Here is a 22531-nt window from a genome sequence, read left to right as displayed (position 1 = left end):
GTGTAGACTGTCCCTTTATTTCAGTTCTTTTGACAGACTTGCAGTTTAGCCAATCAGTGATGGCCAATCAGTGATTTTTAGCCAATCAGTGATTAGCCAATCAGTGATTTTTGTTTTGTTTTTTAACTACATAACATTTTAATTTCCTATCTCTAAGGCAATCAGAAATTCAATAACATTACTAGCGAAGCTTGTGATTGGCTATATTAAGACACCTTTTAAATCTCGTATTGCAAAGAAAATTCTGTCATTTCCAAAACTTATATTTGGTCTGGGATTAAAAGTATTTATTTAACCTTTAAATCAAGAAACAGAAGTAATGTTTAACGTGTTTTATATGCTTGATAGGACATTTGGGACGCAAGTCTTTAAAGTGGATTTGTCCTCTTGAGGCAATTGGGTTAATATTTAAACCTGTTTGTGATGTGGATGTAATAGATCAGCATTTAATAAGCTAAACATTTAATCAGTGGCATTTAGCTATTTCGTCATGTGCTGAGACATACAGCAATTGTAATATCAATTAGTACTGTGACGCATCATTTGCAGGGTCATTTTTACTAAAATAAATGCCAGTTTTTGGCATTTTTTTCCTACTTGGTTGTTAAAGGGATATTGTACACTAGTTTGTTTTCTTTGCATAAATGTTTTATAGATGATCCATTTATATAGCCCATCTGGGAGTGTTTTGTAACAATTTATAGTTTTGCTTATTTTTTAATAACATTGTGCTGATTTTTAAACTTCTAACCAAGCCCCACAGTGTCGGATGTAGACCCAAGTCTACAGACTCCTGCTGGCTCCTGTTTCTGTAATGGGTCTTTTCATATGCAGGGGAGGGGGAGTGTCTGCTGTTCTTGGTTTTCCAGCCCCTTTCTCTGGGTGCCCCAGTGTAACCTTCTCCTCATTGCTAAACTGGGCGCTTCTAAGTAAATTTTTAAAAGGTTTTATTCAGGAATTTTATATCAGTATCTGTGCATATTGTTCTTTATAGTAGTGTCTATTACATGCAGTTATATAACAATTGGTGTACACTGTCCCTTTAAAGGTACACTAAAGTCAAAATCAAACTTTTGTGATTGAGATAGAGCATGCAATTCAAAAAAATAAAAATTGAAAACATTCCAGCTAACTTCCTTTATCAAATTGTGCAAATATTTTATGTGCACACTTTCTGAGCACCAGTGCCTACTTAGCATATGCAATAAGTCACAGGATATACATATAGGAGTCTGTGATTGGCTGATGTCTGTCACATGACACAAGGGGAGATAGATTTGTCATGAAAAAAATCGGCTGCTCATTTGAACCTCAGAATAAATATTATTGCAATGTCTTTTATTTGTGCCTTCGGTTGGTTATGCAATTGTACTGAATTTAATGGTCTTTTAAGAGTTTAAATGTACTTGGAAGTCAAAATTAAAATTGTATTATTCAAATAGAGTGTTCAATTATAAAGAAACTTGCTAATTTACTTCTATTATCAAATGCCCTTTTTTTCTTTGTCTCCTTTGTTAAAACTTAGTTCCTTTCTGTGAGAGCATACTGAGGTAGGCTCGGCTTTGTTTTGTCACAAGAGGATATATTTTTGCTTTTTCTTCCACTATTATCCATGTCTTCAAAAGAATCCCTTCTAGCCAATCACAGCCCTGCCCATATGGATGTGGTATGAATGTGTGTTGTTGTTCACACACATACAGTAAGAGAGAGAGAGAGGGTGGATAGCCTTCTCCTTTCTGTCTCCTTAATGTTTCTAGCACTGATTCTGCACAGTTAATAAAGTCAGGGGCGGAACTACAGGGGGTGCAGAGGTCGCAATTTCCCCCCACCAATAAAAAACGTTGACCTGCCACTGCCTACACTGATATCATGTGAGTGTGATGTGATGCTTCACTAGTGTCTCTGACTACAGGGGTTAGTGTTTCTGTTTTACCCATTGATGTTTGTGTGTGTATGTGTGTGTGTGTGACTGTGTGTGTATTTGTGTGTGTATGTGACTGTGTGTGTATTTGTGTGTGTATGTGACTGTGTGTGTATTTATGTATGTGACTGTGTGTGTATGTATGTATGTGACTGTGTGTGTATTTATGTATGTGACTGTGTGTGTATTTGTGTATGTGACTGTGTGTGTATGTATGTATGTGACTGTGTGTGTATTTATGTATGTGACTGTGTGTGTATTTATGTATGTGACTGTGTGTGTATTTGTGTATGTGACTGTGTGTGTATGTATGTATGTGACTGTGTGTGTATGTATGTATGTGACTGTGTGTGTATTTATGTATGTGACTGTGTGTGTATTTGTGTATGTGACTGTGTGTGTATGTATGTATGTGACTGTGTGTGTATGTATGTATGTGACTGTGTGTGTATTTATGTATGTGACTGTGTGTGTATTTGTGTATGTGACTGTGTGTGTATGTATGTATGTGACTGTGTGTGTATTTATGTATGTGACTGTGTGTGTATTTGTGTATGTGACTGTGTGTGTATGTATGTATGTGACTGTGTGTGTATTTATGTATGTGACTGTGTGTGTATTTGTGTATGTGACTGTGTGTGTATTTATGTGTGTATGTGTGTGTGTATGTTTGTGGAACCAGCAAATTACAGACCTTGTTACTATAGCATGGGGGGGGGGGCGGGGGTAAACAGTGTCACTATTTACAGTACCACTATATACAGTACGGGGGGGCTGGACCATGTCACAGACTACTGTGGTCACCTTATAAAGTACTGGGGCAGGTAGGGTCAGGCCAGCCATCTCACCGGCAGATTACAGACTGTGTCACTAACTCACTATATACAGTACTGGTGGGTTAAACAGTGTCACTATATACAGGGTACCTCCTTTTGCAGACATGTAATCTGATTCACATTTTTTTTTTCTGGGTTAAATGTAAAAAAAAAAATATGTATCAAATTTACCTTTTTTTTTTTGGCGTGGCAGGGCCCTTCTTAGATTCTTGCACCTGGGCCCTGTGGTTTCTAGTTACGCCTCTGAATAAAGTGTTCTTCAATAAACAGTGATTTACAACAACCATACCTAAACTCATTTCTTATCTCCATTTTATAACTAAATGCAAGATATGGGGATTTGGATAACTAGACCTCCATACTCCATATCATTATTAATACTTCTAAATCAGTACCAGGGTTTTAAAGGGCAGGGTAAAGATGTGGTCTGTGGGAGGAGCTAGGCACTATGGGCAGACCCTGTTGCTAACAATGATTGGGGTACGCCCGCAAATTGCTTCACAGATCTCTAATTTGTTAACAGAAGAAAGCTGATTTTTTTTTTTTATTTGTACGTTATGTTGGAAACATGAGTTTTTCCCTTTTAAAGGGATCTTATAATTGTACTAAGGATATGCAAGTCCTACTCCTGTATTGGGAGTGGGTTATGTGTAGGTTAAAAATTAATACTCAAGCAGTCATAAGTTTAAACTCTATAACAGTAACCACACTATCATGTTCCTTTAAAGGGACAGTTAAGTCAAAATTAAACTTTCATTATTCAGATAGAGCACACCATTCTAAACATTTCACTTCCATTACCTAAATGTGCACAATCTTTTTTTTTTATATGCACACTGAGACATCAGCTCCTACTGAGCAAGTGCAAGATTCACAGTATATACGTACATGCATTTTCTGATTGGCTGATGGCTGTCACATGATACACTAGGAACATTTTAAGATCAAACTAAGTGATTTTGCATTGTCTTTTTATTATGCATTTAATGTGCGAGTCCGTGGCATGTCACGTGTAATTTGCCATACACCTGTAGCACATAGATCAATTTAAATGATGTCAAAGGTCACCAAAGTAAAAGAAAAAAAAGCTTAGGAATAGCAGTTATCAAATGAAAGGTCTTAAGGGTCAGGCATTCATATTAACAATGTAGTTTATAATTAATCTGCAATTGAGTGTAATTGAGCTGTGCACCTGCAGAGGACTAGCGTGCAAGTTGCACGGTATGATGACGTTACGCCATTTTATTTCTTACATTTCAGAGTGATATTTATTGAATTGTATATGTATTTATGTATGCAGAGCAATGGTTGGATCTTGTTATATTTGCAAGACAATCATAGCCACAAATTTTCACATAATGGGACATGAAACCCAATTTTTTTTATTATGATTCGGATAGAGCGGCAATTTTAAGCAACTTTCTAATTTACTCCTATTATCAATTTTTCTTCATTCTCTTGTTATCTTTTATTTTAAAAGCCGGGTTTCATATCTCTTTAAATTTATAGGATAGGGTTATGCATATTAATCAGTGATAGGATTCCTTTAAAGAGACATGGTAATGGAAAAGCACGTGTCATATTTTTTGTGGGAAATATTATAAAGACATTTAGTGACGCAGGTTAGCAAGGTAGGGGATAAGTATGGTGCAAGGAGGTAGATTAGGGTGTCATCCAAATTATATTAAAACCCGTGGGACTTCATTAAAGGGATACACTTTTTACCTCTGTGATTACCTTGTATCTAAGCCTCTCCAGACTGCCCCTTAACTCTTTCTTTAGACAGACTTACATTTTAGCCAATTAGTGCTGATTCCTAAATAACTCCACAGGAGTGAGCACAATGTTATCTGTATGGCACATATGAACTAGAGCTGTTAAGCTGTAAAAAAAACTGTCAAAATGCACTTAGATAGGAGGCGGCCTTCAAGGGCTTAGAAATTAGAATAAGAGCAAACCTAGGTTTAGCTTTCAACAAAGAATACTAAGTGAACAAAGCAAATTTGATCATAAAAGTATATTGCACAGAGTCTCGTACCCCAACAAAAAGTGGTAAGGTGGCAAAGGATGCGCCAGAAAAGGCTACACTAAAGGTACGTTTAGACAAGTAGGAGGACAACCACAAGTGGACTGTGGTTGTATACTGTATGCTGTTGTTGTTTTGCTGCGGGACTTTGCAGAGGTTAATCACATTGTCCGAATTAGAGCACTGTATTTTTGTATTACCATTTCCCTTTCATGTATTTGCCCTGGAATGCTATAAAACATCTACTAATTTTTCTGCCATTATGTCCACTGGTGCTGTGACATATGTCATACGCTACATGCTATGAATTTAATGTCCCTTTACAATGTCATTTTCTGGATTCAGAGATGAACTAAGATTAGACCTGTTTCCTATATAATGCCCACCAAGCAAATGTGTTTTATTAAATATATTTAATGGTTTAAAAATCCTAAAGGACCATTAACTACAGTAGGATTGCATTACCAGCAAATGCAGAATATAAAGTCAATACAATAGCACTTACTCTGAATTTAAAATGAGCAGTAGATTTTTTTTTTATGACAAAATTCAAAATGTCCTCAATTTTCCTGCTCCCTGTATCATGTGACAACCGTCAGCCAATCACAGACTTGTATAGAAATATTATTGCACATGTTCAGTGGGAGTGTTTATTTTTTATTGCATGTTCTATCTGGATTATGAAGGTTTAATTAATCCTACGATGAGACATACTTTGTAGTGTGTAATAATTACTCAAGACTCTGATACAGAGATAATACTTATGTTAAAGCAGTAATTAAACAACAATGTAAGCATCTTAGGCTGGGACAGAGGTGATGATTATTTGCTCTTCACAGGTGACGGAGGTAACAGACAGTGCCTACGTGGGCTCGGAGAGCGCTTACAGCGAGTGCGAGACTTTCACTGATGAGGATACGGGAACGCTGGCTGCACAGGAAGACCCTGAAAATGAGGGTGAAGTGGGAACATCCCGTGTGCGACAGCCAGCTACGTAAGTATATGACGCAGTAAATACAGTTTGGTACTCAACCCATGAAGGATGAAATTCATAGCAGTTATGTGCTCAGTACAATCCAGTTTTATTCTTTACACCTGTTTAATTAGTTCTCTCTTTCTCAGGCTGGAAGGGTTGGAACTCTCTCTTTGTGACATCTCGGCTGTCACAGTGACGGGTCAAGAGGAACAGTTTGAGGATTTTGGTGAAGGGGCAGAGCCAGACCTGTTTAACAGTAACTGTGAGGAGGAAGAGCCCAATATTACACAGACAACAAGCTCCTCCCAGAATATCTCCCCCAGGTAATGTGCTGCAGGTTGTGTGTGTGGGGGGGTAGTAATGTGCTGCAGGTTGTGTGGGGGGGGGGTAGTAATGCGCTGCAGATTGCTTAAAGGGGGTAGGGAGCATTGCTCTACAGGTTGCTTATACAGCAAATGGAAGTAATTCCTTACAGGTTGCTTTTAGGGGAGTTGGGAGTAATGCTCTGCAGGTTGCTTCTAGGGGAGTTGGGATTAATGCTCTGCAGGTTGCTTATAGTGGAGTTGGGAGAAATGACCTGCAACTTTCTTATAGGAGAGTTGGGAGCGATGCTTTGCAGAATGCTTATAGTAGGAATAGAAAAAATGCTCTGCTAGGCATCACATGCCATCACAAGCAGGCTTTACTCAGGTCAGGCTTTACTCAGGTCAGGCTTTACTCAGGTCAGGCTTTACTCAGGGCGGGCTTTACGCAGGGCAGGCTTTTTACGCAGGGGGGCATTACGCAGGGCAGGTTGGGCTTTACACAGGGCAGGCTTTACGCAGGGCAGGTCAGGCTTTACGCAGGGGGGCATTACGCAGGGCAGGTCAGGCTTTACTCAGGTCAGGCTTTACGCAGGGCAGGCTTTTTACGCAGGTCAGACTTTACGCAGGGCAGGTTGGGCTTTACACAGGGCAGGCTTTACGCAGGGCAGGTCAGGCTTTATGCAGGGGGGCATTACACAGGGCAGGTCAGGCTTTACGCAGGTCAGGCTTTATGCAGGGGGGCATTACGCAGGGCAGGTTGGGCTTTACACAGGGCAGGCTTTACGCAGGGGGGCATTACGCAGGGCAGGTCAGGCTTTACGCAGGTCGGGCTTTACGTAGGTCAGGCTTTACGCAGGGCAGGTCAGGCTTTACGCAGGGGGGCATTACGCAGGGCAGGTCAGGCTTTACGCAGGTCAGGCTTTACGCAGGGCAGGTCAGGCTTTACGCAGGGGGGCATTACTCAGGGCAGGTCAGGCTTTACGTAGGTCAGGCTTTACGCAGGGCAGGTCAGGTTTTACACAGGGCAGGTCAGTCTTTACGCAGGGCAGGTCAGGTTTTACACAGGGCAGGTCAGTCTTTACGCAGGGCAGGCTTTACGCAGGGCGGGCTTTACTCAGGGCAGGCTTTACGCAGGGCCGGATTTACTTAGGTCAGGCTTTACGCAGGGCAGGTCAGGATTTATGCAGGACAAGCTTTACGCAGAGCGGGCTTTACTCAGGTTAGGCTTTACGCAGGGCAAGTCAGGCTTTACGCAGGGCGGGCTTTATGCAGGGCAGGGCGGGCTTTACCCAGGGCGGTATTTTTGCAGGTCGAGCTTTACGCAGGGCGGGCTTTGCTCAGGGCAGGTCAGGCTTTACTCAGGGCTGGCTTTACGCAGGTCGAGCTTTACGCAGGTCAGACTTTTAGTTACATGATGCTTAGAGTAAATTTGTGTTGCGGAACCTCACTGCATATTGGTACTTCATAGTAACATTTTCAGCTGGTTATATTATGTGTTAGTTATTTTTCTTTGAATCAGGGAGTATATAGCAACACTGGGTAATATTTTATTGTATGTTTTTGAGCAATTGCAAACTGTGAGACAGGCGTTAGTCATTTTCATATTTTAGTACTTTGCTAAAAATTGTTATAAATGTATAAATTAAAATCTAATTTATTAAAGTTATAGCCTGATATGCAAATACCATTTTTATAGTACTAAATGCTTTCTTAGGAGAAATATGTTACATATTGTTCTAGTTTCATATACCTCTAAGTAATGTTTCTGGTAGGAAAATAAAGTGTTTCACGTAAAAAGGGGAGAATCACACTAATCACATTTAATGTTATTGTGCAGAATTAGCTTTCGCTATTAGAATTATTGGCTAGGGATAGTAAAGGATGGGGGAAAAAATCTCCTAAATGGAATATAATCACGCCTCTCACACTACTAATACAAAGGGATGTTTGCTAAATAGAGAGCAGAACATTAGTGATTAAAGGTAAACAAACATTAGCAGGTCATGTGACGTACTTACTATTATTAAAGGGGCGTAGCTGTTAAAACTGAAATGCAGTTTGTAGTTTCAACTAGACTAAATTTGCAATAAATTGCAGTGTTCGCCACAGAAAATAGTGCCAGCCGAAGGATATTATGAAGTAGCTGGGTGGGGGCTGCCTAATACTTTGCAATACTATAACATTTTATGTTACTTATCAGTGTTGCTATAAAATTGTTTTTCCCTTAATGTGTTTCCAATTACTTTTTTTTACCAGCTGCAGAGTATAAAATGTATGAGATTTGCTTTTTCTAAGGCTTATTTGTGTATATGAATTAGCTGATTTTGTGTTTTGAAGCCACAACCTAATAAATGGGTTGAGCTTGTAGGTATAATCAGATCTCATTACTTTATCACATTGTGTACATATACATGCTCATTTATCTTATATCTGTAGATATAATCAGATCTCATTACTGTATCACATTGTGTACATATACATGTGTCTTTATCTTATATCTGTAGGTATAATCAGATCTCATTACTTTATCACATTGTGTACATATACATGCTCATTTATCTTATATCTGTAGATATAATCAGATCTCATTACTGTATCACATTGTGTACATATACCTGCTTCTTTTTCTTATATCTGTAGATATAATCAGATCTCATTACATTATCACATTGTGTACATATACATGTTTCTTTATCTTATATCTGTAGATATAATCAGATCTCATTGCTGTATCACATTGTGTACATATACATGCTTCTTTATCTTATATCTGTAGGTATAATCAGATCTCATTACTTTATCACATTGTGTACTTACACATGTTTCTTTATCTTATATCTGTAGGTATAATCAGATCTCATTACATTATCACATTGTGTACATATACATGTGTCTTTATCTTATATATGTAGGTAAAATCAGATCTCATTACTTTATCACATCGTGTACATATACATGTATCTTTAGCTTATATCTGTAGGTATAATCAGATCTCATTACTTTATCACATTGTGTACATATACATGTGTCTTTATCTTATATCTGTAGGTAAAATCAGATCTCATTACTTTATCACATTGTGTACATATACATGTGTCTTTATCTTATATCTGTAGGTATAATCAGATCTCATTACTTTATCACATTGTGTACATATACATGTGTCTTTATCTTATATCTGTAGGTATAATCAGATCTCATTACTTTATCACATTGTGTACATTGTGTACATATACATGTGTCTTTATCTTATATCTGTAGGTATAATCAGATCTCATTACTTTATCACATTGTGTACATATACATGTATCTTATATCTGTCCATAAACCAATCACCAATACTGGGAGAGAACAATGGAAAATTAACATTATCTCTTCTATAACCCACTGGGAGTGTAATTTCATCTACTGGCTGTGTTAACCCAGCTTGGCCTTGAGGCCAAAAACTTTCAGGATGGGTGGGGGATACCACAGGCTAAATAAACTATTTACAATGCCAATATAAGGGTAATGGAAATACTTGTAAACAATTTAGAACACTCCAGCCGGTAAAGGGGATCATTAGGAAAAAATTAAAGGGGAGACATTTTTTGAGTAAACTGTCCCTTTAAGCTATCCAAAGCACTAATTAATTGCATAATTTAAAGAGATGGGAAAGTAAAAATTCTAATGTGAATAGGAGCATTTCAATTTGAAATAGAAGCATTTTTCCAATATACTTCCATTAGCAAAAATGCTTCTAGTAAAAGTTATTACTGGTTTCCTTCTTAATATGGGAAGAGTCCACAGCTGCATTCCTTACTTATCTCTTATGGTGGGTAGTACTCTTTGAGATGGGACAGGAGTTTTAAGTAGTCCTGTTAGCCTCTCAGTGAGAGCTTGGGTGAAAGTTAGAGTCAAGAGATGCAAGGGAGAGTCTTTCTGCGAAACCATCCCGACAGCTCTATAAGCAATCAGCGTTGACGAGTTTCACTGCCTGCTTTCTTCACTCAAGTCTATGTCAGAAGCGCTGCTACAATCTGTCAAACTTGAAGGACCGTTTCACTGTTCCACGGCATAGATTCTGGTAAGATCGTTTCATTACTTTACACTAGTGTTAAAGTTAGAAGACGGGGTCACAATGTGGCTCCTTTATCCTTATGGAATCAAGGGTTAATATCTCCTGAGGGGGATTATTGAACAGTAAGGAATAATCTTATATGTTTATTTGATGTTATGCTGCTTTTATGTGTGAGATGTTATGGGCTCATAGGCTGTTATGGAATATACAGCTTTCACTTTGAGAGCTGTGCAGCATACAAGCTTGGCACACTTTCTCATAGCAGGGATGGTCTTGCATTGTGCACCATGTGGGCTTTCATTCCCTCTTTCCTGACCGGGCTATCAGAGAGGAGTCATAAATCTTTGTACTGTCTGGTTCATAGGAGGTGGTGAGTTCCCCAGCCATTGGGGTATAAGGTACTGTTTTTTTGAACAAAATAATATTGTTTTATTTTCTATAGTTCTCAGCTTATTTTCTATAGTTCTCCCTCTATTCCTAAGAGTAATTCCTGTTTACATTGTGAGGAGGCCGTAGATCTGCCCTCTCAATTATGTTCCATATGCCTTGATAATGTGATTATATAAAACATGTTTGATACCATTGAGCCGTTCACCTCTGAGGAGTTGTCGTCTATTGAGTTGCATACCCTACATTTATCTCCCTCTACACATGCAGTTTCCCGTAGCATTGCTAATCCTCCATCTGGAGGGGGCCTTTTTTTCCACCAGACGTTACTGCGCAGTTCAGACGGCGGTGTCTGCAGCCATTCATGCTTTACCTCGCCCTGCTAAGCGCAAGCAAAAGGTTACATATTGCCCTCCTCCCCAGAGTACATCAGATAATTTATTGGTTATCCAAGGATGAGAGACTTCAGAGTATGAACATTCTGGGTCGGAGTCTGCTGCCTCTAATCCTCCGGCTGCGGAGGAATCAGACTTTAGTTTAGGAATTGTGCTTTCTTCTAAAGGAAGTTTTGGCTAATTTAGAGGTTCCAGAGGCCAATTTGCCTGATGAACTTTTCATTCCTAAATCCGATAGAGTTTGAGGACAGAGTGGTACCTTATCCTTCCTTGTTCCTGTTAGATGACAAACATTATTAAGAATGAATGGGACAGGATTGGATTCCTTTTCCCTCTCTTCTCCCTTTAATAAAATTATTCCCGGTCCTGGACTCTCAATGAAGTTTGTGGGGTTCCGTCCCAAAAAGGGATGGCTCTATCTTCTCCCTTGCTAGGAAGAAAGATGGAAACTCCATTAAATATGATGTTTCAACATGCAGAATATTTGTTTCAACCGGCGGAGGCTGTTGCCGCGGTTGCTAGAGAAGCTACCTACTGGTGCAACTCCTTACGGGATTTGATCGAGGGGGAGGGTCCCCTCAACGTTATTCAGGAAAGAATTAAGGCCTTGTGGGTTGCTAATTCTTTAATTTGTGATGCTAATAAGCAGATTATTCGCCTGAATGCTATGGCTTCAGCTTTTTCTGTTCAGGCCCATCGGGCTCTGGCTGAAGTCATGGCCTGTAGATATGACTTCTATGTCTAGACTTCTTTCCTTCTCCTTTAAGGGAAGGATTTGTTTGGTCCAGGCCTGGACTCCATTATCTCTTATCTCCATGGTTACAGGAGAAAAGGGTGCCTTCCTACCGCAAGAGAATAAGAACTAGTCTAAAGAACAAAATTCTGATTTTCGTTCCTTTTGTTATGATAAAGCCCATTGTCCGCAGTTCTCCGCTAAGCCAGAGCAAACCAAGAGCACTTGGAAGCCTGCTCAGTCCTGGAATAAATCCAAGCAGAGCAAGAAGCCCGCCGAGACTAAGTCGGCATGAATGGGCGGTCCCCGGTCCTCTTCTGGATCGTGTAGGGGGGCAGTCTGTCGCTCTTTTCAGTCGCTTGGTTCAGGGACGTGCAGGATCCATAGGTCCTGGAGGTCATAGCTCAGGGTTACAAGGTAGGTTTCAAGTCTCAGCCACCCAAGGGCAGATTCCTCCTCTCAAACCTGTCTTCCAGACCAGAAAAGGGGGGGGAAGCCTTTCTGGGGTGCGTACGGGATCTGTCCTCTTAAGAGTTATTGTCCCGGTGCCTAACGCAGGGAGAGGTTTGGGATACTATTAAACCTTTTTGTGGTCCCAAGGAAGGAGGGAACTTTCTGTCCGATTCTGGACCTAAAGTTCTTAAACAAGTTTTTAAATGTCCCCTCGTTCAAGATGGCGACAATAAGGTCCATTCTTCCTCTCGTTCGGGAAGGGCAGTTCATGACCACGATAGATCTGAAGGATGCTCCCTTCACGTACCAATCCACAAGGACCACTTCCAGTTCCTAAGGTTGGCGTTCCTGGACCAGCACTTCCAGTTTATTGCACTTCCGTTTGGTCTAGCTATGGCTCCAAGTAATTTTGGGAAGAGTAGACCATTCGGAATCTCTCCTATGTCTTCTTTGATCCCTTGGATGGTAGATAAATCTAGAGAGAGTTCTCTTAGACTCTATAGACAGGAGAATATTTCTATCAGACCAGGGACGTTGCAAGTTAGCTTCAACATCTTTTGCCCTCCAGACCTCCTTAAGGTCATTTGTGGCTCAATGTATGGAGGTGATTGGACTCATGGTGTCCAGCATAGACAGTGATCCCTTTGCCAGGTTTTCACCTCAAACAGATGCAACTGCGCATGCTGAGGTAGTGGAACCGCAATCATTTGGATCTATCGCAACAGTTTTCTCTGGACAACGGATCGAGAGAATCGGTCTCAAGGTGGTTTTGTCCGGATCACTTTTCTCGAGGGACGTCCGTCTTAGACCATCCTGGGGGATTGTGACTACGGTCGAGATGGCACAGGGCCTATGAACTCAAGAGGAAAGCTCCCTCTCAATCTCATTTTGGAACTTCGAGCAATATACAATGCTCTGAAGGCTTGGCCTCTGTTTGGTTTGTCCCAGTTTATCAAATTCCAATCAGACTTTATAACCTCAGTGGCTTACATCATCCATCAGGGGGGGACGAGAAGCTCCCTAGCTATGAGGGAAGTATCTCAGATTCTGCAGTAGGCGGAGACCCACATTTGTTTGCTGTCAGCGATCCACATCCCGGGTGTGGACAATTGGGAAGCAAATTTTCTCAGCAGACAATCCTTTCATCCGGGGGAATGGTCTCTCCATCCCGAAGTGTTTGTGGAGATTTGCAAAAGTTGATTTCTCTTGTTAAGTGTGTTCAGTCCACGGGTCATCCATTACTTATGGGATATATTCTCCTTCCCAACAGGAAGTTGCAAGAGGATCACCCAAGCAGAGCTGCTATATAGCTCCTCCCCTCACATGTCATATCCAGTCATTCTCTTGCAACCCTCAACAAAGAAGGAGGTCGCGAGAGGAGCTGGAGTTTTTACTTAACTATTCTTCAATCAAAAGTTTGTTATTTTAAATGGCACCGGAGTGTGCTGTTTTTCTATCTCAGGCAGTATTTGGAAGAAGAAACTGCCTGCGTTTTTTTTCTATGATCTTAGCAGGCGTAACTAAGATCCACTGGCTGTTCTCAACATTCTGAGGAGTGGGGTAACTTCAGAAACTGGGAATAGCATGCGGGGTCCTCCGCAAATGAAGTATGTGCAGTACTTTATTTTCTGGGAATGCAATTGACTAAGAAAATACTGCTGTTACCGTATGATGTAAGTACAGCCTTAAATGAAGTAGTGGCAACTGGTATCAGGCTGATAAATGTATGCGCAGTCGAGTTATTTTCTAGGGACTAGAATTTGACTGAGAAAATACTGTTAAAACTGAAATAATACTTAAGCCTTATCTGCAGTGGTAGCGACTGGTAGCAGGCTTAGTGATAGCTTTGCATGATATTGGAAAATGTTGTTTTTTTGATAAAACGTTTACTGGCATGTTATTCGTTTTTGTGAGGTACTTTGGTGATAAATCGCTTTGGGCATGATTTTTTTCCACATGGCTAACATATTTTTCTGCATGGAAACCGTTATATCAGGGCTCCCACTGTTGTGATAGGAGTGGGAGGGACCTTGTTTTAGCGCCTTGTTGCGCAGTTAAAATTCTTGCACAGTCTTCCTGCTTCTTCCTCCTTGATCCAGGACGTCTCTAGAGAGCTCAGGGGTCTGCAAAATTCATTTGTGAGGGAGGTAATCAGTCACAGCAGATCTGTGACAGTGTGCTGACTGTGATTAAAAGCGTTAAATCTTAATTGATATCTGTTTTATCCGTTTTGGGTATTGAGGGGTTAATCATCCTTTTGCTAATGGGTGCAATCCTCTGCTAATAATACACTTCTTGTTAAGAATTGTTTAATTATATCTGTATTTTTGAAGCGCTGCAGCGTTTTTTATATTGCTTGTAAACTTATTGAAAGTGATTTCCAAGCTTGCTAGTTTCATTGCTAAGTCTGTTTAAACATGTCTGATTCAGAGGAAACTGTTTGTTCATCATGTTCAAAAGCCAATGTGGAGCCCAATAGAACGATGTGTACCAATTGTATTGATATTGCTTTGAATAAAAGTCAATCTGTACCGATAAAGAAACTATCACCAGACAACGAGGGGGAAGTTATGCCGCCTAACTCTCCTCACGTGTCAGTACCTGCGTCTCCCGCTCGGGAGATGCGTAGGATTGAGATGCCAAGTCCATCTAGGCCCTTACAAATCACTTTACATGATATGGCTAATGTTATGAAAGAAGTATTATATAATATGCCCGAATTAAGGGGCAAACGCGATAGCTCTGGGTTAAGGACAGAGCGCGCTGATGACACAAGAGCCATGTCTGATACTGCGTCACAATTTGCAGAACATGAGGACGGTGAGCTTCATTCTGTCGGTGACGGTTCTGATCCGGGGAGACCGGATTCAGAAATTTTAAATTTAAGCTTGAGAACCTCCGTGTGTTACTAGGGGAGGTATTAGTGGCTCTGAATGATTGCGACACGGTGGCAATTCCAGAGAAATTGTGTAGGTTGGATAGATACTATGCGATACCGGTGTGTACTGACGTTTTTCCTATACCAAAAAGACTTACAGAAATTATTAGTAAGGAGTGGGATAGACCCGGTGTGCCTTTTTCCCCTCCCCCGATATTTAGAAAAATGTTCCCTATAGACGCCACCACATGAGACTTATGGCAGACGGTCCCTAAGGTGGAGGGAGCAGTTTCTACATTAGCCAAGCGTACCACTATCCCGGTGGAGGATAGCTGTGCTTTCTCAGATCCAATGGATAAAAAATTAGAGGGTTATCTTAAGAAAATGTTTGTTCAACAGGGTTTTATATTGCAGCCTCTTGCATGCATTGCGCCTGTCACGGCTGCAGCGGCATTCTGGTTTGAGTCTCTGGAAGAGGCGATTCGCACAGAGCCGTTGGCTGAGGCTTTGAGCAAAGTTAGAACCCTTAAGCAAGCTAATGCGTTTGTTTCAGATGCCGTAGTACATCTAACCAAACTTGCGGCTAAAAATTCCGGATTCGCCATACAGGCGCGCAGAGCGCTCTGGCTTAAATCCTGGTCAGCGGATGTAACTTCCAAGTCTAAGCTACTTAACATTCCTTTCAAAGGGCAGACCTTATTCGGGCCCGGCTTGAAGGAAATTATTGCTGACATTACAGGAGGTAAGGGCCACGCCCTTCCTCAGGACAGGGCCAAACCAAAGGCCAAACAGTCTAGTTTTCGTGCCTTTCGTAACTTCAAGGCAGGAGCAGCATCGACTTCCTCCGCTCCAAAACAGGAAGGAACTACTGCTCGTTACAGACAGGGTTGGAAAGGCAACCAGTCATGGAACAAGGGCAAGCAGGCCAGAAAGCCTACTCCCGCCACTAAGACAGCATGAAGACAGGGCCCCCTATCCGGAGACGGATTTAGTGGGGGGCAGACTTTCTCTCTTTGCCCAGGCTTGTGCAAGAGATGTGCAGGATCCCTAGACGTTAAAGATTATATCTCAGGGATACCTTCTGGATTTCAAAACCTCTCCTCCACAAGGGAGGTTCCATCTTTCGAGGTTATCGACAAACCTAGTAAAGAGAGAGGCATTTCTACAATGTGTACAAGACCTCTTAATCATGGGAGTGATCCACTCAGTTCCGCGATCGGAACAGGGACAAGGATTTTACTCAAATCTATTTGTGGTTCCCAAAAAAGATGGAACCTTCAGACCAATCTTGGACTTAAAGATCTTAAACAAATTCCTAAGGGTACCATCGTTCAAGATGGAAACCATTCAAACCATCCTACCCATGATCCAAGAGGGTCAATATATGACCACGGTGGACTTAAAGGATGCTTACCTTCATATACCGATTCACAAAGATCATTATCGGTACCTAAGGTTTGCCTTTCTAGACAGGCATTACCAGTTTGTGGCTCTTCCCTTCGGGTTAGCCACGGCCCCGAGAATTTTTACGAAGGTTCTGGGCTCACTTCTGGCGGTACTAAGACCACGAGGCAATAGCGGTGGCTCCGTACCTAGACGACATTCTGATACAAGCGTCAAGTTTTCAGAATGCAAAGTCTCATACAGAGATAGTTCTAGCATTTCTGAGGTCGCATGGGTGGAAAGTGAACGTGGAAAAGAGTTCTCTGTTACCACTCACAAGGGTTCCTTTTCTAGGGACTCTTATAGATTCTGTAGAGATGAAGATTTACCTGACGGAGTCCAGGTTATCAAAGATTCTCAATGCTTGCCGTGTCCTTCATTCCGTTCCAAGCCCATCAGTAGCTCAGTGCATGGAGGTAATCGGCTTAATGGTCGCGGAAATGGACATAGTGCCATTTGCGCGCCTGCATCTCAGACCGCTGCAACTATGCATGCTCAGTCAATGGAACGGGGATTACTCAGATCTGTCCCCTTTGCTAATTCTGGACCAGGAGACCAGAGATTCTCTTCTCTGGTGGTTGTCACCGGTTCATCTGTCCAAAGGAATGACCTTTCGCAGACCAGATTGGACGATTGTAACAACGGATGCCAGCCTTCCAGGCTGGGGAGCAGTCTGGAATTCCCTGAAGGCTCAGGGATCGTGGACTCAGGAGGAGAAACTCCATCCAATAAACATTCTAGAATTAAGAGCAGTATTCAATGCTCTTCTAGCTTGGCCTCAGTTAGCAAAACTGAGGTTCATCAGATTTCAGTCGGACAATATCACGACTGTGGCTTACATCAATCATCAAGGGGGAACCAGGAGTTCCCTAGCGATGTTGGAAGTCTCGAAGATAATTCGCTGGGCAGAGTCTCACTCTTGCCACCTGTCAGCGATTTACATCCCAGGCGTAGAGAACTGGGAGGCGGATTTCCTAAGTCGCCAGACTTTTCATCCGGGAGAGTGGGAACTTCACCCGGAGGTATTTGCTCAACTGATTCGTCGTTGGGGCGAACCGGATCTGGATCTCATGGCATCTCGCCAGAACGCGAAGCTTCCTTGTTACGGATCCAGGTCCAGGGACCCGGGAGCGGTGCTGGTAGATGCATTAGCAGCCCCTTGGGTTTTCAACATAGCTTATGTGTTTCCACCATTTCCGTTGCTACCTCGGCTGATTGCCAGGATCAAACAGGAGAGGGCATCGGTAATTCTGATAGCGCCTGCGTGGCCACGCAGGACCTGGTATGCAGACCTAGTGGACATGTCGTCCTGTCCACCATGGTCTCTTCCTCTGAGGCAGGACCTTCTAATTCAGGGTCCTTTCAACCATCCAAACCTAATTTCTCTGAGGCTGACTGCCTGGAAATTGAACGCTTGATTCTATCAAAGCGTGGGTTTTCGGATTCGGTTATTGATACATTAATACAGGCTCGGAAACCTGTGACCAGAAAAATTTACCGTAAGATTTGGCGTAAATATTTATATTGGTGCGAATCCAAGAGTTACTCATGGAGTAAGGTTAGGATTCCTAGGATATTAGCTTTTCTACAAGAGGGTTTAGAAAAGGGTTTATCCGCTAGTTCGCTAAAGGGACAGATTTCAGCTCTGTCTATTCTTTTACACAAACGTCTGGCAGAGAATCCAGACGTCCAGGCCTTTTGTCAGGCTTTGGCTAGAATTAAGCCTGTGTTTAAAGCTGTTGCTCCTCCGTGGAGCTTAAACTTGGTTCTTAAAGTTCTTCAGGGTGTTCCGTTTGAACCCCTTCATTCCATTGATATTAAGCTTTTATCTTGGAAAGTTTTGTTTTTGATAGCTATTTCCTCGGCTCGAAGAGTCTCTGAGTTATCTGCCTTACATTGTGATTCTCCTTATCTGATCTTTCATTCAGACAAGGTAGTACTGCGTACTAAACCTGGGTTTTTGCCTAAGGTTGTTTCTAACAGGAATATCAATCAAGAGATTGTTGTTCCATCATTATGTCCTAATCCTTCTTCAAAGAAGGAACGTCTTTTGCATAATCTAGACGTGGTCCGTGCTCTGAAGTTCTACTTACAGGCAACTAAAGATTTTAGACAAACTTCTTCTCTGTTTGTCGTTTACTCTGGACAGAGGAGAGGTCAAAAGGCTTCGGCTACCTCTCTCTCTTTTTGGCTTCGTAGCATAATACGTTTAGCCTATGAGACTGCTGGACAGCAGCCTCCTGAAAGAATTACAGCTCATTCCACTAGAGCTGTGGCTTCCACCTGGGCCTTTAAGAATGAGGCCTCTGTTGAACAGATTTGCAAGGCTGCAACTTGGTCTTCACTTCATACTTTTTCCAAATTTTACAAATTTGACACTTTCGCTTCTTCGGAGGCTGGTTTTGGGAGAAAGGTTCTACAGGGAGTGGTTCCTTCTGTTTAATGTTCCTGCCTTGTCCCTCCCATCATCCGTGTACTTAGCTTTGGTATTGGTATCCCATAAGTAATGGATGACCCGTGGACTGAACACACTTAACAAGAGAAAACATAATTTATGCTTACCTGATAAATTTATTTCTCTTGTAGTGTGTTCAGTCCACGGCCCGCCCTGTCTTTTTAAGGCAGGTTCTAAATTTTAAAATTATAACTCCAGTCACCACTGCACCTTATAGTTTCTCCTTTCTCGTCTTGTTTCGGTCGAATGACTGGATATGACATGTGAGGGCAGGAGCTATATAGCAGCTCTGCTTGGGTGATCCTCTTGCAACTTCCTGTTGGGAAGGAGAATATATCCCATAAGTAATGGATGACCCGTGGACTGAACACACTACAAGAGAAATAAATTTATCAGGTAAGCATAAATTATGTTTTTATGACGTCCCATCTCACTACCAAGCTACCCAGATATTGGTTGAGGTACAGGGAACCTCAGACGGAGCTAACAGATGCATTAGCGGTGCCTTGGAGGTTCAATCCTTTTTATCTTTTCCGGATGTTACCACTACTTCCTCGTGTAGTGGCTAAAAACAAGCTAGAGCAGGCGTCAGTGATACTGATCACTCCGTCTTGGTCGCGAGGATATGGTTTGCGGATCTAGTTGGGGATGTCATCATCTCCTCCGTGGAAGTTACCTTGTCGCAGGGATCTGCTGACAGAGGTCTCTTTGCTCATCAATGTCTAGATTCTCTGAGGCTGACTGCGTTGAGTTTGCACGCTTAGTCCTAGCCAAGAGAGGGTTTTTGGAGAGAGTTATTTATGCTCTCATTCAAACTCGTAAGCCGGTTGCTTGTTGCATCTATCATAAGGTGTGGAGGACCTACTTATTCTGTTTTCCAGGATGAACTGGAGAAGGGTTTTCCTGTAAGTCCCCTGAAGGGACAGATTTCAGCCCTGTCGGTTTTACTGCACAAGAGGTTCGCTGAGCTTCCGGATGTACAGTCATTTGTTAAGTCTCTGCTAGGATCAGACCTGTGTTTAGATCTATTGCTCCTCCTTGGAGTTTAAATCTTGTTCTTACGATTTTGCAACAGGCTTCAAAGGAGCCTATGCATGAAGTAGACATTAATTTGTTGTCTTGGAAGGTTCCTTTTCTACTGGCTATTGCCTCTGCACGCAGGGTATCTGAGATTGCTGCCTTGCAATGCGTCCCTCCTTATCTGGCGTTCCATGCTGATAAGGCTGTTCTCCGAACTAAGTTAGGATTTCTTCCTACAGCTGTGTCAATTTGCAACATCAATCCAGAGGTTGCGGTTCCTTCCTTATGCCCTAATCCTTCTTTCCTTGAAGGAACGTTTACTACATTATCTGGATGTGGTTTGTGCCTTGAAGTTTTATCTTCAGGCCACAAAGGAATTTAGACAAACGTGTTCTTTGTTTGTTATCTATTCTGGGAAGCGTAGGGGTCAGAGGGCCTCTTCGATTTACTTATATTTTTGGCTGGAGAGTGTCATCCGTTTCGACAGCGGGACATAAGCCTCCTTTGAGGATTATGACTCATTCTTCGAAAGTTGTGGTTTCCTCTTGATCCTTCAAAAATGAGGACTCTGGATCAGATTTGTAAGGCAGCTACCTGGTCCTCCTTACATACTCTTCCAGGTTTTTACAAGTTTTATGTTTTTGCTTCTGCTGAAGCAGCCTTCGGGGGAGAGGTTTTTCAGGCTGTGGTGCCCTCAGATATGTGCCGTCTCTCTTTTTCCCTCCCGTTAGCATTCTGCGTACTCTGGAGCTTGGGTATAATTTTCCCACAAGTAAGGAATGCAGCTGTGGACTCTTCCGATATTAAGAAGGAAAACATAAATTATGCTTACCAGATAATTTCCTTTCCTTCTGTATGGGAAGATTCAACAGCTCCCACTGTGTGCTTATCTACTCTACTGGCACAATTTTTCAACCTGATATTTCTCCTACTGTTCCTTGTTCCCTCAGCAGAATGACTGGGGGATGAGGGAAGTGGGAGGAGGTATTTAAGCCTTTGGCTGGGGTGTCTTTGCCTCCTCCTGGTGGCCAGGTTCAGTATTTCCCACAAGTAATGAATGCAGCTTGGACTCTTCCCATACAGAAGGAAAGGAAATGATCTGATTAGCATAATTTTTTTTTAGCAGCATACGCACATACCCTGTGAGGGCCGTGCACCAGTATTCAAACACCATGCATGCACAAGCCACTGCTTGACTCTCTGAGAAGGTGCGGTGTTTAAATCCAGGTGCACGGGCCCTCACAGCATATGTGCGTATGCTGCTGAAAAATCAGTAATAACTTTTATTAGAAGCATTTTTGCTAATAGATGTATATTGCAAAAATGCTTTTTTACCTTTCTATCCCTTTTAACACAAATGTATTAAATTTATAACTTTTTCAACAAACATTGAAACATTTATTAATAGCTAATTTTAGCTGGGTGGTCAGTAAAATCAGCCAGCTGGTGTGCTCATTAAATAGGATTTAGAGACAACACTGAATTGCTATGAGCATATGTGCATATACCACTAAAACAGCAATAACTTTAATTAAAGCATTTTTGCGAAGACAAGTATATTGCAAAAAGACCTTTTCATAATTTAAATGCACATTTCAGTTTAAATAAAGATATTAAAGGGGCAGTACACATCACAGAGACTCTCTTGAGTAGGTGCTTTGCAGGGCGTTTCAGGTTGTGCATTAATGGTGCAGTGGTTTGTAGAAAGTTTCTCAATAATTTAAAGGGACATTAAACCCCAAATTTTTCTTTCTTGGTTCAGATAGACAAAATAATTTTAACCAACTTTCAAATTTACCTCTATTTACTCATTTTTTATCATTCTCTTGGTATTCATTGTTGAAAAAGGAGCAATGCACTACTGGGAGCTGGTTAACATACTGAGTGAGCCAATAGCATGAAGCCTATGAAAAAAAATTGGGATTCATGTCCCTTTAACACTTTGTTTTTTGCAATTGTTATTCAATGGCCAAACTCCCACCACCACTTTTTTTTATATGTGGCAAGTTAGGCTTGTGAAGTTTGCATTGTGCGCTTCTAATTCTCAGAACTGGAAAACACTTTTTTTTCAGAGTTACATTACAGTAAAAGTGGATCATTTAACATTTAAATAATGAAACTATATCAGAAATTATTTTTACTACACATAATTAAACAACTAAAGTTCCATGTCCCTTTAATCACCAGGTTAAGGCTGTAAAAAGCCATAGTTATGTGGATAATGTTATCTGCAAGACCTCTTGTTATAATTATGGTAAAATAAATCCTGCAGTTGCTCGGCTCCTTAAAAATATTTTTTTGTGTGAAAAAGTGTTGTTGTTTTTATAGAAACTATTTGTTCACTAAGTATTTAAATAGTACAGTGGTCTGCAGGTCCTTTCACATTATTGGTAATACAAACACTATATAGAGGGTTGCAGGATAGCACGCTGATGAGCAATATTCTGCAGAATCTTCTAGATTAGTTAATGTCTCTTAAAGGGACACAAAACCCAAATTTATTTTAGATCATGCAATTTTAAGCAACTTAATAATTTACTCCTATTATAATTTTTTCTTCGTTCTCTTGCTGTCTTTGTTTGAAAAAGCAGGAATGTAAGCTTAGTAGCCTGTTCATTTTTAGTTCAGCACCTGGGTAGCGCT

General features: G+C 41.3%; 1 protein-coding gene across 2 annotated transcripts in view; it reads left to right on the top strand.

Moving 5' to 3' along the window:
• The window catches only part of RAB11FIP3 (RAB11 family interacting protein 3), a 126649-nt gene that overhangs the window by 60625 nt on the left and 43493 nt on the right, over nucleotides 1–22531 (top strand). For both annotated transcript variants that reach the window (XM_053694602.1, XM_053694601.1), the window contains exons 4-5: nucleotides 5623–5777; nucleotides 5906–6082. In XM_053694602.1, the coding sequence (XP_053550577.1) occupies nucleotides 5623–5777; nucleotides 5906–6082 (332 nt within the window). The remainder of the gene's footprint in view (nucleotides 1–5622; nucleotides 5778–5905; nucleotides 6083–22531) is intronic.

The sequence above is a fragment of the Bombina bombina genome, chromosome 11 (genome assembly GCF_027579735.1).
Source record: "Bombina bombina isolate aBomBom1 chromosome 11, aBomBom1.pri, whole genome shotgun sequence".
In the NCBI taxonomy this organism is placed as follows: domain Eukaryota; kingdom Metazoa; phylum Chordata; class Amphibia; order Anura; family Bombinatoridae; genus Bombina; species Bombina bombina.
This window is presented reverse-complemented; position numbering and strand designations above follow the sequence as displayed.